Source organism: Arthrobotrys flagrans (assembly GCF_004000055.1).
Source record: "Arthrobotrys flagrans strain CBS H-5679 chromosome Unknown unitig_1, whole genome shotgun sequence".
NCBI classification, from domain to species: Eukaryota; Fungi; Ascomycota; class Orbiliomycetes; order Orbiliales; family Orbiliaceae; genus Arthrobotrys; species Arthrobotrys flagrans.
In genome coordinates, this window is record NW_027137556.1 from 6,331,731 (window position 1) to 6,345,664 (window position 13,934).

At 45.2% G+C, this 13,934-nt stretch overlaps 3 protein-coding genes across 3 annotated transcripts; all 3 read left to right on the top strand.

Moving 5' to 3' along the window:
* Positions 1 to 151: 151 nt before the first annotated feature.
* On the top strand, positions 152 to 1,465 carry DFL_009855 (uncharacterized protein; the record flags this gene model as incomplete). Its single annotated transcript, XM_067639803.1, has 1 exon — positions 152 to 1,465. One exon carries the CDS (start codon positions 152 to 154, stop codon positions 1,463 to 1,465), a length of 1,314 nt encoding a protein of 437 aa, XP_067487555.1.
* Positions 1,466 to 3,639: 2,174 nt separating this feature from the next.
* On the top strand, positions 3,640 to 5,715 carry DFL_009856 (uncharacterized protein; the record flags this gene model as incomplete). The annotated part of the gene is made up of 9 exons (XM_067639804.1): positions 3,640 to 3,794; positions 3,857 to 3,867; positions 3,926 to 4,367; positions 4,433 to 4,634; positions 4,707 to 4,815; positions 4,885 to 5,022; positions 5,079 to 5,481; positions 5,564 to 5,591; positions 5,671 to 5,715. 9 exons carry the CDS (start codon positions 3,640 to 3,642, stop codon positions 5,713 to 5,715), a joined length of 1,533 nt encoding a protein of 510 aa, XP_067487556.1.
* A 3,265-nt stretch (positions 5,716 to 8,980) lies between these two features.
* DFL_009857 (uncharacterized protein) lies at positions 8,981 to 10,668 on the top strand (the record flags this gene model as incomplete). Its single annotated transcript, XM_067639805.1, has 3 exons — positions 8,981 to 9,015; positions 9,127 to 10,363; positions 10,420 to 10,668. The coding sequence occupies 3 exons, from the start codon at positions 8,981 to 8,983 to the stop codon at positions 10,666 to 10,668; spliced, it is 1,521 nt and encodes a 506-aa protein (XP_067487557.1).
* Positions 10,669 to 13,934: the final 3,266 nt, after the last annotated feature.

The following is a 13,934-nucleotide window of genomic DNA, read 5'->3' on the forward strand; positions in this document are numbered from 1 at the left end:
GGGGAACTAGGCTTAAGTTATAAAGGCTTGGACTCCGCCAGGAACCGCACGCTTTATGAATTCAACCATATCAAAGTACGCGGTCTTCTGTCTTATCGGTTTCTATGACATTATTATCACACGATTCATACCAATCGAAAAGGACATATAGATGGAGCAGAAAAAACAAAGCCAGAACAGCATACCAGTGGAAAACTCCTCTACCGGGGTATCTAACTCGGTGGATACTTTTACGACCCCCATAGAAGCATCTACCAGTATCCCACAACCATTAAAACCCCGCACTCGTCCTACTTTTGCTACCCCCCTTCTCCAATCTACCCGCTCTCAAACTTTACAATGGACTCTCCCAAAACCTTTCCAACAACACAAATTGATTGGTCGTTCTCGGGCCGCATGGCATACTTCTTTCCTCGTTCCATCTCTCAATGCAGTTCTTGACGCCGGTGTCCTAATCGATGACTCGCGGCCTCAAAATGTATTCATCACACATGGTCACTCCGACCACTCTCTCGCCATCCTAGCGTACTGTCGTCGCATCACACCTCCAGACGTCTACGTCCCCGCTGAAGCCGCAATGCATCTCGATAACTATATCATGAGCAGTAAATCCCTCAACCTGGGGATTTCGGTCAAAAGCTACCATGATTTCGACAAAGAAGGGAATAGACATAGTTTTCCTAATACGGTTGGTGGGAGATTGATACCCTGGGGTGAACAGTTCGACCTGTCGCGCCCGCATACTCCTTCGCCGGATCGCAGATCTAAGGCTTCTAGTCCGGTTCCGCCGGTGGATACCCCTATTAAACGGGAAAGCGATGATCTTGATGATGGTTTTGAAGATCCTGCAGGTTTAATCTTGCCTACACATCATATTATACCTGTCTCTGCATCTTCACCGACGACATTTCCATTAAAAACACATCCAACAATTAGCGTCTCCATCCTTCCCAGATCACATACCGTCCCTTCTGTTGGTTTCCTATTTACGCAAACTTCTAACCGTTTGAAAGCCGAATACCGTTCGCTACCCGGCGCCGAACTAAAAAATCTTCGCCAACAAGGCGTGGATATAACGTATCAACACCGTACCCCCATCTTCGCCTTCCTAGGCGACGGCGATCATACTTCCTTACTCGACGATCCAGAATGGCTGGCCGGTAATGAAGATAAGGGTATTTCTGGGTGCCCGGTGGTTATTACTGAGTGTAGCTTTTTATATGAAAGTCATAGGGCGCAGGCTGTTAAGACGAAGCATACTATATGGAAAGATTTGGAACCGATTGTGAGGAGGCATAGGAGCACGATATGGGTGCTCATGCATTTCAGTAAGAGGTATGAGGATGAGGAGATTGTGGGGTTTTTTGAGGAGTTGGAAGAGTCTCCGGAGAATATTGTGGTGTGGGTTGATGGAGGGAATGAGATTTTGGAGGGGAAGGTGAAAAGGGATACGGGGACTATCTAATTTTATAATTTAACAGGAATTGATGTTGGTGTATATATTTTTGTATTGCTGATACTTTAAAGTAACTACAGAAGGCCATGTCAGGCCCTTGGGCAGGTTGGAGTTTGGGGTATATAGAGGATACGTCTCTGGGTATTAGATTCTGATGTGCGTGGAGTATATACTCATGCACTAGCGGTAATAATTTACTTTCAATGGCTACTTACTAAGAGTAATGCATTTCCCCAAAGCTCTTGTAGTATCTGGCCCAGATTTTTTCCTTCCATCATGGTGTCTGTATGATGAAGTTCTACATGTGTCTGTCGATACATGTGTTGTCCGATATCTGTTGGAGGCCTGAGATGAAGTCAACCGACTGCCGTGATCCCATGCCGGGCAGATGACACCCAGCAATGCAACCTTTCAAAGTGACTGGGGCCGAAGTGCGACATGCAGAACTATTCGTTGATCCTTATCCCTATCTGCTAGTCAGATGCGCATTCGCAGGAATTAATCCAACCTCGTCACGGGCCGCGGGCTAGTATTCCTAGGAAAGTATCGCTATCGCCGGTCTCGCAATGTTCGATGTCGCGATCGATAGACAATGCGAAAGTTAAAAATTCAAAATGCCTCATCGGGATTCTGGGTGTGGAGGCCTTGGACGCTCAAGCACTTTTTCTAGAAGTTTTTTTTTTTTTTTTTTTTTTTTTTACATTTTCGTTGGTATCGAAGCTGGGTTAAGAATGCTTCAATATCGATGCCACAATGATACTTTCTTATACCCTCAAACGGTAAACAAAAACATATCTTCCACCAGTAGACTATCTGAAACGGTCTAGCAGGCAGGTTACACGTTGCCAAAAGAAGGCATAGAAGGTTACTATCACGACCTTATCTCCCGACCTCTCCCGGTTCTCATCCGACTTTTTCCTGATTCTCCTTGAGCTTGACATCCTGAATCCATGAATCTCCGCTGGATACTTCTTACTTACGTACAAATCAGGTAGCAATCCGTCTCGCCGAAATTTAATGTCCTTTTTCATGTAGCCAAGGCCGCTCACTTCTCTTCCCTCCCGGGGCTTGCATGGAAATACTGGGGGTGTGTGAGGAAATGCCCAGCCCGAAAGCTTGTTCCCCGCAAGCCTTTCTTGTGTAGTCTTGGATACAGTCTGACGTCTACAACACGAATTGGACCCACTTTTTGTGCATATTGTTTGACACGGAATATCTTTCTCGGACAACGTGCGCTTGATTTCTAGAGTAGAATGAACCGGTTGCCTAGATCTTCACTCTTTTTCCTGGGATGGGGAGTTTACTGTATTACTGGCGTGGTGGTTGTTGCATGTTGAAGATAGTTCTGGGATCTACCCTTTTTTGGCGCAGGGATCGATCTAGATATCTTCAGATTGATTCTGGAGCAGCGAAACTACATGTTACAATGTCTTAAGATATTCGCTGTCCAGAAGCTTCATTCCAGATTTTTATCGATATATCTCGCATTTTATCGGAACTGTGAGACAATCGTGGGGCGGGCTAGCTATTAACGAAAGCTTAAGTCTTTCCACGAAAAGGTACCCTAGATATCTCACAAAGAAAACTCCTACCCCTGGCTCTCCCTGCGGACCCTTTAGCTTGTCTAACCCCCATAAGCTCATGGCCTCATGATGGCTATGCGGAGACCCCGAATACAGAGAATCGCCCGAGGGTTGGTAGCTTGCGGGAACCAAGTAATGGGGTGTTGTAGATCACTGCGACTAATGCAGGTAGTTTCCTTATGACACCCCGTTTCGTGCGACACCATGCCATCACCATGTAATCTTTCTATTGAAAAAGGGACCAAAGCAGGGGTCGGAGTTTCCAATTGCGATACCTAGAAAGGGTATAAATTACCCAGCGCATCTCCCACAAGTTGGTGCACTAGCATTCCTGACATATTTTGCTTTCCCTTGCGGTTCCTGAGCTGGTCTTGAGCAACGTAGAGTGCATTCCTTGCGCCGTCTCTGAAGTCTCTTGTTTTTTTTTTTTGTTGTCTTTTGCGACAGGTATTTATCATTGAGCCTCGTGGGGATCTGCTCCTCTGATCTTGTTTTTTCCGTCCCGAGGGTTTTCGCTGTTGGGTATCCGACGGCGCGACTGGTTAAAGCTTGAAGTATCTGTGGTGGTGGAACATAAAATTTATAAAATAGGATTTCAAGATGCCGTTTAAGACGAGCATTGGCGAGTACCTGCGCACACGGGTGACGACGTTGGCGCCGCGGGTGGATCCAGCGCCGAATCCGATTAAGGTACTGGCGTCGCTGAATCGGTCGAATTGGCTGAACTTTGCAATTGCATTTTTGGGGTGGACTTGGTGAGTTTGCATTGCTTATACCTCGATATGGGAAGCTTTGTACTGATACCACTCGGTAATAGGGATGCATTTGGTATGCGGATATGGTTAACAATACGATAGAGCAGAGATAGGCTAATATATATGATTAGACTTCTTCACCGTCTCCCTCGTCGTCACTGACCTCGCGAAAGAATTCAACAAGAAGAACTCTGACATAACATGGGGGATAACCCTCGTCCTGATGCTCCGTTCCGTCGGCGCCATAACCTTCGGCCTAGCATCCGACCGATACGGCCGTAAATGGCCATATATCGTCAACAACATTCTGTTCATCGTTTTCGAACTCGCCACAGGATTCGTGAATAATTATAGTCAGTTCCTGGGAGTTAGAGCGTGTTTTGGTATTGCCATGGGAGGACTTTATGGCAATGTTGCTGCGACGGCGTTGGAGGATTTACCACCTGCTGCACGCGGAATTGTGAGTGGTATGCTTCAGCAAGGGTATGCGTTTGGGTATCTGCTTGCTGTGGTTTTTGCGAGGGCTTTTGTGAATACGACTAGTCATGGGTGGCGGCCGTTGTTTTGGTTTGGGTATGTTGGTACCTTACTTGTGGGTTGTGAGGAGACACCAGGGGAGAGGCTAATAGAGAGTATAGGGCGTGCCCACCGGTTTTGTTGATTATATTCAGGTACTTTTTGCCGGAAACCGAGGCTTTCCAGAGGAGAATGGAGTTGAGAAAGGCAGGAGGAGATATTGAGGTTGAGAAGGTGTTTATTCAAGAGGGAAAGATTGCATTGAGGAAGTATTGGTTGATGCTCATCTACTTGGTTCTGCTGATGGCTGGGTTCAATTTCATGGTAGGTTTAAGATTTGATCTAATGACGTATCTGGAGGGTATAGAATGCTACTAACGGGAGCGCGTGGAATAGTCTCATGGAAGTCAAGATCTTTATCCTACTATGCTTCAGAATCAGTTGGGATTTGGACATGATCGGGTTACGGTTACCCAAGTCGTTGCGAATTTAGGGGCTATAACGGGTACGTACTGTGCATTGTAAGAATGGTTAAGTGTTTCAATGTTTTAACATTATGAATTGCTCTGGATAGGCGGTACCCTCGTTGGGTATTCTTCTCAGATCTTTGGCCGGAGGATATCAATCATTGCAATGTGTATCCTTGGTGGCGCATTGCTCTATCCTTATGGTTTCTTACGTTCAAACAGCATCATGGCTGCCGCATTCTTTGGTGCGTAACCTCACATCTCTTGACTGATAACTGCTCCCACTGACTGAAATTACTAGAGCAATTCGCCGTCCAAGGCGCCTGGGGTGTCATCCCGATTCACTTAATGGAACTTTCCCCAGCCTCCTTCCGTACCTTCGTAGTAGGGACATCCTATCAACTCGGCAACCTCGTCTCATCAGCGTCTTCAACCATAGAAGCTACGCTTGGTGAAAACTGGCCGCTCCCACCAACAAAGGATGGGGTAAAAAGATATGATTATGGGAAAGTTATGGTTATTTTCATGGGTGCTGTGTTTGCGTATGTTATGCTTTTGACGTTTATTGGACCTGAGAAGAAGAATAGGGATATGTTTCAGGATGAAGGGTTGGAGGATGTTGTTGGAGGAGTTAAGGGGGAAGATTTGGAAGAGGCTGGAGGGGAGAAAGCTGGGTTTGATGAGAAGGAAGAGAGTCCGCAGGGGTAGGGTTGTTAGATGGAGTGCTAAGTTCCTTATAGTTCATGTTTGTTTTGGATTTTTTTAACCTTTACTATTTGGAATTAGTTTTATAAGTCGTGAGAACGATTTCCTTGTAAGTTTAAAAGACCGAATGATCTTAATGAAATTTCGAAAATCAGATGTTATATTAACCATGATTGCTTGGGCCTTAGTATATGTATACGTCTATAGACTTCCATAATGAGGTCAAGTTATAATCCGAACAGTCTCAATATGCTGTGGTTCTTAATCACCCGTTTCTTCGGAATTTAATATTTGAGGAGCCTAGAAGTTTGCGCCTGTAGCCTCATTTGTTTTACGAGATAATGTAGCCTCAAATAAGGAGCATGGTGACCAGACAGTGTGTACTTACCTGTGTAAATTCAATATTTAGTAGCCGCAAGGTCAAGACACCACGTGATGTAACTATAGTCACTCGAGGTAGGATGCCTGGCCCATCTATGAAGTGTGAGCGTAAATACCCAGCCCAAGTTAAATTAAACCGCGAAGCTTCGAAACTCGAAGGTGTGTCCAAGAACGAGGAAGGCTCTTGGTTTTGCGACTGGTGATACTTGAATTCATGCATGAACGTGAGTTTGAGTAACTGAAGAGTTGACGCTGATCAATTGAACCTCCAGACTCTTTGAATCCTACATTCGAGATCTCCACCACGGATTGGCAATGATGTAAGACGAGAATATTGGCATTTGAATTTAGGCTTAATTAAAAGTTTGGTTCCATGGGACTATTAAAATGTTTCGGAATAACAACTTCCAACACGGACAATGCACCATGGAACGTTTACCAAAAACTTAGTCTACATCTGATAAGTGGAGGTCTCAATTTCGAGGAATACTATGGCACTTGCTGCTGCTGGAAATTCTCCCCAATTCTGAGTTTATCCCTGTGACCTAATCAAGGGTTCTAATCCGTTAACATGCCGATGCGACATGTCGTAAAAGTTTTTCCGGCCACCTTTTTGATTCTCGGGGCACAGAATTAATCCTATTGAATCATGAAGCGATTGGGAAAGCTGGGGCCACATTGAGAGTACTCTCGTGCCGAGAAGCCTATGAACCAGGTTATAAACATATTAGCCAGTAGGCTTTGAGAATCTTTCCCCCATCCTGCTGCATAATCTCCGTAACTAGCACATGCAGTTTTCGTGATAAGATATATTCCTGACGACTGAAATTTGACGCAGATTACTATTTCTTCTCTCCTACATCGAGTTAGAGGTGCCCGGAAATTTTTTTGGTATCATGAAAAACGTTCGCCGAAAGCGCCAAAGTTTTGAAAAGTGAATTGTGCTCCTTCTGAACTACGGCACCTGATCCCTACTTATTGGGACGTAACCAGCTGGCACAGGTCAGGAATGGGATCTATCAGATCAGGCCCCATTAGTTCCCATTTTTTAGAGCGATATTGCCTCATCAGTGTGTGGGAATCAGTCGAGTGAATTCCTTCTTTTGGGGTAGTGCAATTACGATTTTCAGATAGTTTAGGCTTCGTATGCCCGGCCGTTTGGCATATATGCATGTAGAAGCTGAGCAGAGTGAGACAAGATAGCATATGACATTACATACATAGTAAACAAAGTAATTATACCTTGTTCCCGAAGGATTACAAGTACCATCTAGGCCCAATGCAAGTTGGGTGGCCATGGCAATAAAGCATCGGTACAACTTACTCTTGATCGTATGATTAAGTGTCCAGATTACCCCACAATCTGGTATTCGAAGATGGGGTATTCCGACGAACCTAATTTTCAAATTAAAAACAATCGAATGCATCTTGAGCTTCAGATCCATTGATCCTAGAGGAGTTCGTAGTCTTTCTCTCCGCTATTGCCAAAATTGCCCATTCCTCCGTGCCAGAGCGACTGTCATCAGACCTGGAGAGCTGTAACCAGCAAGAAATTGAAAAATTACTTTCCGCCGAATCTTCAAGGCTAGGCTAAGATGAATAGATCGAGATTCAAACTTTACAAGCTAGGGGTGTGCAATTGTGACATGGTTTTCGGAGCCAAATAAAGGTCATTATGGAAGACCAAGAATGGAAGAATAGGTGCCGGACGGAGGCGAAGACGGAATAGTCTGGCCCATCAACAAAATCTCGTCTCTTAAGCAGCGGGTCTACACTTTTCGTAACCTGGCTTTGGGCTTGTATGCTTAGCATGCATAACAAGTACCCACACCAGCCATTTGCGTTGTAGACGTCGAATAAACCTGTGTCACGTGATATAGAGCAATGAAGACGTATTTTGTTCGAGATCGTTGATGTATGTATCGCAGGAAACAGAATACGAGATGGTGAGTTATGCCTCGATTAGTTTTACAGTCATCAACTGACCAAACCACTGGACAAGCTTCAGCCTGAGAAGGGATAGGGCTGCTCGCGACTCCGACAGCGACCTGACTATCATGCCTAAGGCACTTCTGACGCCTTCGAACGACCTGCCCATGACATGGGTCAAACACCACCATCGACGAGATACGCAAACCTCCAAGCCAACGGTTCACGTTTATCAACTCTGTATCAACGTCGCGACCTGCAGTGGAGGAATTTAGGTTTGCATGTGTGTCGGCAGGGATGTTGCGGGGACGCTGCGCAACCAACCTGCGGAAGATTTCTAGTCCGCCAATCACAGGCCCTCGAGGAGGACGATTCCTTGGAACCGTTTGTGCTCCCTTGCAGGTGGGAAACCTGGAGTCCCCGTGGATAAGGTTTAACCTATCTGTGGAGAGGGTACCGCGAGACATGGTTGGACCTTTTGGAATACATCTCCAACGCGGGGAGCACATCAAAAAGAAGGTAATCAAACACTAAGCACTGCGCTGCGAAACCACATAGCTGGTGTGGCCATCTAACTCCTCCACTTCTAGCGCCGCGTGAGAACCTTCGGTGTCTCAAGCTCGTATCCAAGGCCCCTTCGATTGGGCGGACTTTAGAAGCCATCGGTCCCCGTTTGCTCGGAATTTTCCTAACCTGCTTGTTTTTGGTTTGTCTTTTGGTTTTCCTTTTCTTTTCGTCCATGGCTGCATTTTAGCCCCCATCTGCACAGAAGTTGGGGATCTGTGCTTCCAGTCCTCTGTTCGCTTGCAGGCAACAAGATGGCAAGGACCTCCGTCCGAGAACCTGGGGTCCCTGCAAAGTAACTTGTTCCGTCGATCCTGATTCGTGGTGTGCTATGGGAGAATTGGACCTGGAACCCGCACTGATCGTTGGGCGCGGCCATCTTGAACCTAACTTGGAGCAATGTATAAGAACTCCAGATTTTCCTCAAACTCCACGAATTTCTCTTCTCTTTCACCAGAGTAGAAGTCCTAGACCCCTCCAAGGGATCCCGCACACGACAATTTAGAAGGCCCTCTCGGAAAGCTTAATCAACCCCCAACGCAATTCGACATTATCTTTTGAAAAGAGTTTTAATATTCTAGTCAAAGGACTGTGATTAGCTGAGATTCAGCACCTGGATCCAAGATGCATATGCCCTCGAGACAGAGAGTGTACAATTGGTATGTTGTATATCGATATCTCGCGATATCAGTAATCAATTAAACACCACACACCCAACACGGGCTATGTGCGCAAAGGCGAAGTACAGATGGGCTAACTTTGAGACATAGGTACATTTCCTTGGTTGCAGCCTCAACTATGGTACTCTACGGCTATGACGCCTCAGTGTTCAATGCCGTCCAGGGTTCCGACAATTGGAAAGATTACTGGGGTAATCCAAATTCCAACCTCCTAGGTACAATTAATACTGCCTACACCTGTGGTGGTATCGCCGCAGGATGGTTCTTCTCAGCCCCAATTTCGGACCGCTTCGGTCGTCGTATGTCTATCGCTATTGGTTGTATTCTCGTTATCGCCTCGACTTTCATCCAAGCTTTCGCTCCAGAAGGTCATGGTGTTGGTGGTTTCTTGGCTGGTCGTACTATCATCGGTTTCGGTCAGGGTATCGCGCTCCCAGCTGGCCCAGTCTACATTGGTGAATTGGCTCCAGCAGACATCCGCGGAAAAATTATGTCTTTCTGGCAGATGTTCTATTCCGTCGGTTCCTTCCTCGCCTTCTGGATCAACTACGCTTGCACACAAAACAAGGGCAAGCTCTCTCACGATTGGGACTGGCGTATGGTTGTCATCTTCCAGATCATGGTTCCAATTCTCATCATAGCTCTTATTTGGTTCTGCCCCGAGACCCCACGTTGGTTTATTCAAAAAGGAAGAATCGAAGAAGCCAAGGCCGCACTCCGCCGTGTCAGAGATACCGAGGAAGAAATTGAGGAGGAAGTCGCCCAAGTTCAACAAGCTCTCCAATTCGAAAGGGAATCACTCGACGGCTCTTATCTCCCACTCTGGAAGGACAAATCTCTCCGAAAGCGTCTCTTACTCGCCTTCGTTATCAACTTTGGTCAACAGGTCACCGGCCAGGGCTCCCTTAATTCTTATTCTACCCTTATCTACAAGCAGATCTTCAAAAGCAACAGCACTATTCAACTCATCAACGCTCTCAATGGCACATTCGGCATTCTGTTCACTCTTACTGCCACCTTCACCGTCGATACCTGGGGCCGCAAGATGGTTCTCTTCCTCGGAGCCCTCGGTATGTCTCTTTGCATGGTGATCTCTGCCTCCGTTTATGTCGGAACTCCAACCTATGCCGAGGATACCAAATCTACACAAGTTGGCGCCGGCATTGTGGTCATGATGTTTATGTTCGCCTTCTTCTACAAGCCATCCTGGGGCGCTGTCGTCTGGATCTGGACTGGTGAAGTTTTCTCCATGAACGTCAGAGCACAGGCTGTTGGTATGTCTTCTCAGATGCAGAATGTCGGCAATCTCATTGTCAACCAGATTTTCGTAAGTGTTTCCGTCAAAGACTTCCCTCAAAGAAATTTATCTAACATTCTTTTTAGCCTCTCATTCTCGAGAAAATCGGATTCAAGGCCATGTACATGTTTGCCGGTATCAATCTTATCCTTGCCGCCTTTACATGGTTTTTCCTCCCAGAAACCAAGAACGTCAGGCTAGAAGAGATGGATGCCCTCTTCGGCGGTGTCAACCATATCGAGAAGGGTGCTACCTTGGTCGAAGGCCACCCCACCCACATCACCGACGAGAAGGGACAGGATCTCACTATCGAGGAAGTTGGCCGCAAGGTTTAAACAGTATTTCCGATCATGTTACGAAAGCACTCTGTGTAGCGTTTTGGCCTAGTAGATAATATATATTTTCTTTAACTATGCTTTCGCATGATACCTCTTTTTTTATGTCCCGCGATGTCTGACCTTTGAGTACCTGCAGCCAATGTTGATACTTGGCATATTTCCTATCATATTTGCAATATAATTATGAAGTTATAATAACAGAAAAACGGTTATCTTTCGATTCGTAGAATTCTTGTGCAATTGTAGTTTGAGTTATCAACATAGTTTGACGTCCATCGGTGCCATTAGCCCCGTCAATATGGTTCGTATCTAAAAAGTTCGCACCTATTAAATCCATGCCAACAACCCGCGTCCCGAGAGGTATTTCCATAAAACCCCATCCAAGGCGGGTCTTCTGACCGCATACGCCGGCATATCTCGCAACAATTGGCGGAACCAAAAAATGCCGTGCCTTACACAGTAAGGCCACGGCCTTAGCCCTTAGAATGGGGTAATATAGACGATATGCAACGTCTGCGCAAGAAAGTAGCCCCCGGCCGGCACTTTATCCACGGTTCAAAAAGCTTGTCAACCATAGGAAAATAACATTTTCTTTCCGCAGGTGCTTGGTGAAAGGCTGGATAAACGGATTAGAGGGACTGTGATTAGCGAAAAATTACCTGTCGCCTGTTTCGGCTATGTCGCAGGGCGGGTTTTATCCAGAAGCCCTGCGTGTGAACACCATATAAAAGAAAATACAACGTCTACAACGCACCATTGTTGGATCATGAGTATCGAGTTTTACGGACTTATATCGACGTGTTCACATACATTTCCTAAGCATCCCGATGGTTTTTATACCTCCTGCCAATTTGGCTTGTAAGGTCGATATTAATTATTGGTCTCGGAATTTATTCAGCCTCAGAAACAACGGTATGTCTGCAGATCTGCATAAGTATTATCCAATGAAAGCTCACACGGAGAATATTTCCAATTGTAAAGAAGGAACCTAGAGATCTAGAATATGGTGCGTTCTTTGAAAGATGGTTCCTTGCATGAATTATATTAGGCGGGAATGGGAGTCGGATCAAGCCCTGTCAACTTAATCGCATGAATCGTGTAGGAGCTGCCCTAATCGGAGATCCGAAGCGCGAATTCGTATTCAGCATAGAAAGAGTTTCCCCATTCGTTTTCCTTTCCCGCAAGATACCCCGAGTATCGGTGATATAATGGCGCCGGCGCCGGATCGCTATTACATTCGCTTGCTTCCGGTGCATGGATCAGCAGGTCAGAAATGGCACGATTTCTAAGGTGGGAATATTGCATATACAATATCCGTAGTAGTTAAGCTTAATTCCCAGTAGTTGCTAAATATTTTGCGCAGTCAAGTTTGATCTCGATTGAAGCGGTGGGCTATATAATAATTATTTCTTTTCGGCGAGTGCTGATATCGTCGCACATATTCTCTCTGGGGCTTTATATGGCTTTCCAGAACGATGATATTTCTGTCTGCCTCGCGGCTATCGATGTCGTCATCGATATGAAGCTTAACTTTAGGTACAGGCTGAGGTGTCTGGCGACGAGACAAATTTAGGCCACTGCGTGCAGAAACATCGAAATATGATTGTGCAATTTAAATTTATATCACGGTGAAATTTCTAAAAGTTCACGTACATATATGGATCATCACGCCCATTCGAACATTCGGTTTTAAAGTTACAGCACAACAATAGTTCGATTTTCAAGGCTAAAGTGGGCTAAATTTCCAATACTCTCTAATGAATAATTCCTTACTCACTTATGCTATTAATCCTACTTTTAGCACAGCTCATAACCATATTAAACCAACAAATACAGTTTCACAACAGGATTCCTGTGTTGTATCGCAAAAAAGTAGGAGCTGGTTACGGAGTATATAAATCCGCCAATCAACAGTTTCTATGCGGCCTGTCTGCCACCAAGCCTAAACAAGAATTCTATATGCATACCTCAAAACGCTTTGGTAATAATATCGTACGTTTAAACAATTAGTGTTGTACGGCGCAGCTGGTTCGGTGGAAGGTTGCTGTATTATGTTCTGAAGGCGCCCCGGCATACTATATTCGAATATACAAGGTATTCGTTAACAATGAGGCTATGTATACTTTATACTTCGTTCATTAGTCTTTCAGTACCACGAATTGTAGCCTTTCGTCAATACTTTGAATCGGCATATAATGAGGCTTGGGGTTACATGTATACAAGGAATATTTTAATATTTTATTTTGAGCAGGTCATTTGAACTAATGTTATTGCTGCGGTGTTGCAAAACGAAATATTAAAGAAAGAAATACCTACATAGAGATATATCTATGTCTCGAGCTGTAGGGACTGCGCCAACCCTTTTAAAACATCTAGTGCCCATATAAACAATTCTAAGCTGAGACAACATATTCGGTCTACACACAGCGTAAAAACTTTCAAAACGCAAGTTCACAAAAATGCAAAGAAAAATTTCGTGGATATTACCAGTATCCACTGCACTATCTGCTCCATTCTCTTTGTACATGTATGGAGTCCGCATATTCCAGGGTTACTACAACCTTGAATCCTACCGTGGATCGAAAGGGGCTCATGAACCTTATAGATACTAGAGCAAATCTATCCAGTGTTAGCGATCGAGGTAAGGAATCGGCGACGAGACAAGGTAGTGCACATGTAATCATCGTCCTCAGTAGAATACCAGGACAATTTCCTATTATATGAGGTCGAACCCCACAATACTTGGGCACGAGTGATCTGGATCTCTCGAAGAGTGTGGCGAGAACCCCTATATCAAAAGGTAGCTAGGTTCTGGGGATGGGGCCAGCCAGGATTCAAAATTTATGTTACGATACATGCTTTCTATTATATTTGTGTAGTATGGCAAGACGAATATCAAATCCCGGTCAGAGCTACGTTGAGAAGTTGGCTACTGGTGGAAAAAAGGCGAAATTTCGGTAGCCCCGCTAATGATGCGTATCGATATCCCATACTAGTAGTTATTCAGACATTGAATGAGGCAACGGGTGTACGGAATAGATGCTACTGGCCCACCTGTTGAGCTCATTCATGCATAAAAGCAATACAAATTTACATGAGAAAGTTTACCGTCTTCCCGCAAACAGACTCGAGTACTTGCCGGTTGTCTGTCGGAAAGGCGCTCTGTTCTGCAAATTTCGCAAAACAAGTTGCCCCCATTACAAGGGGTCGACACCATCAAACCAAAATCTCGTATTCGGCGACGCAATGTGGTATCTCTTTCG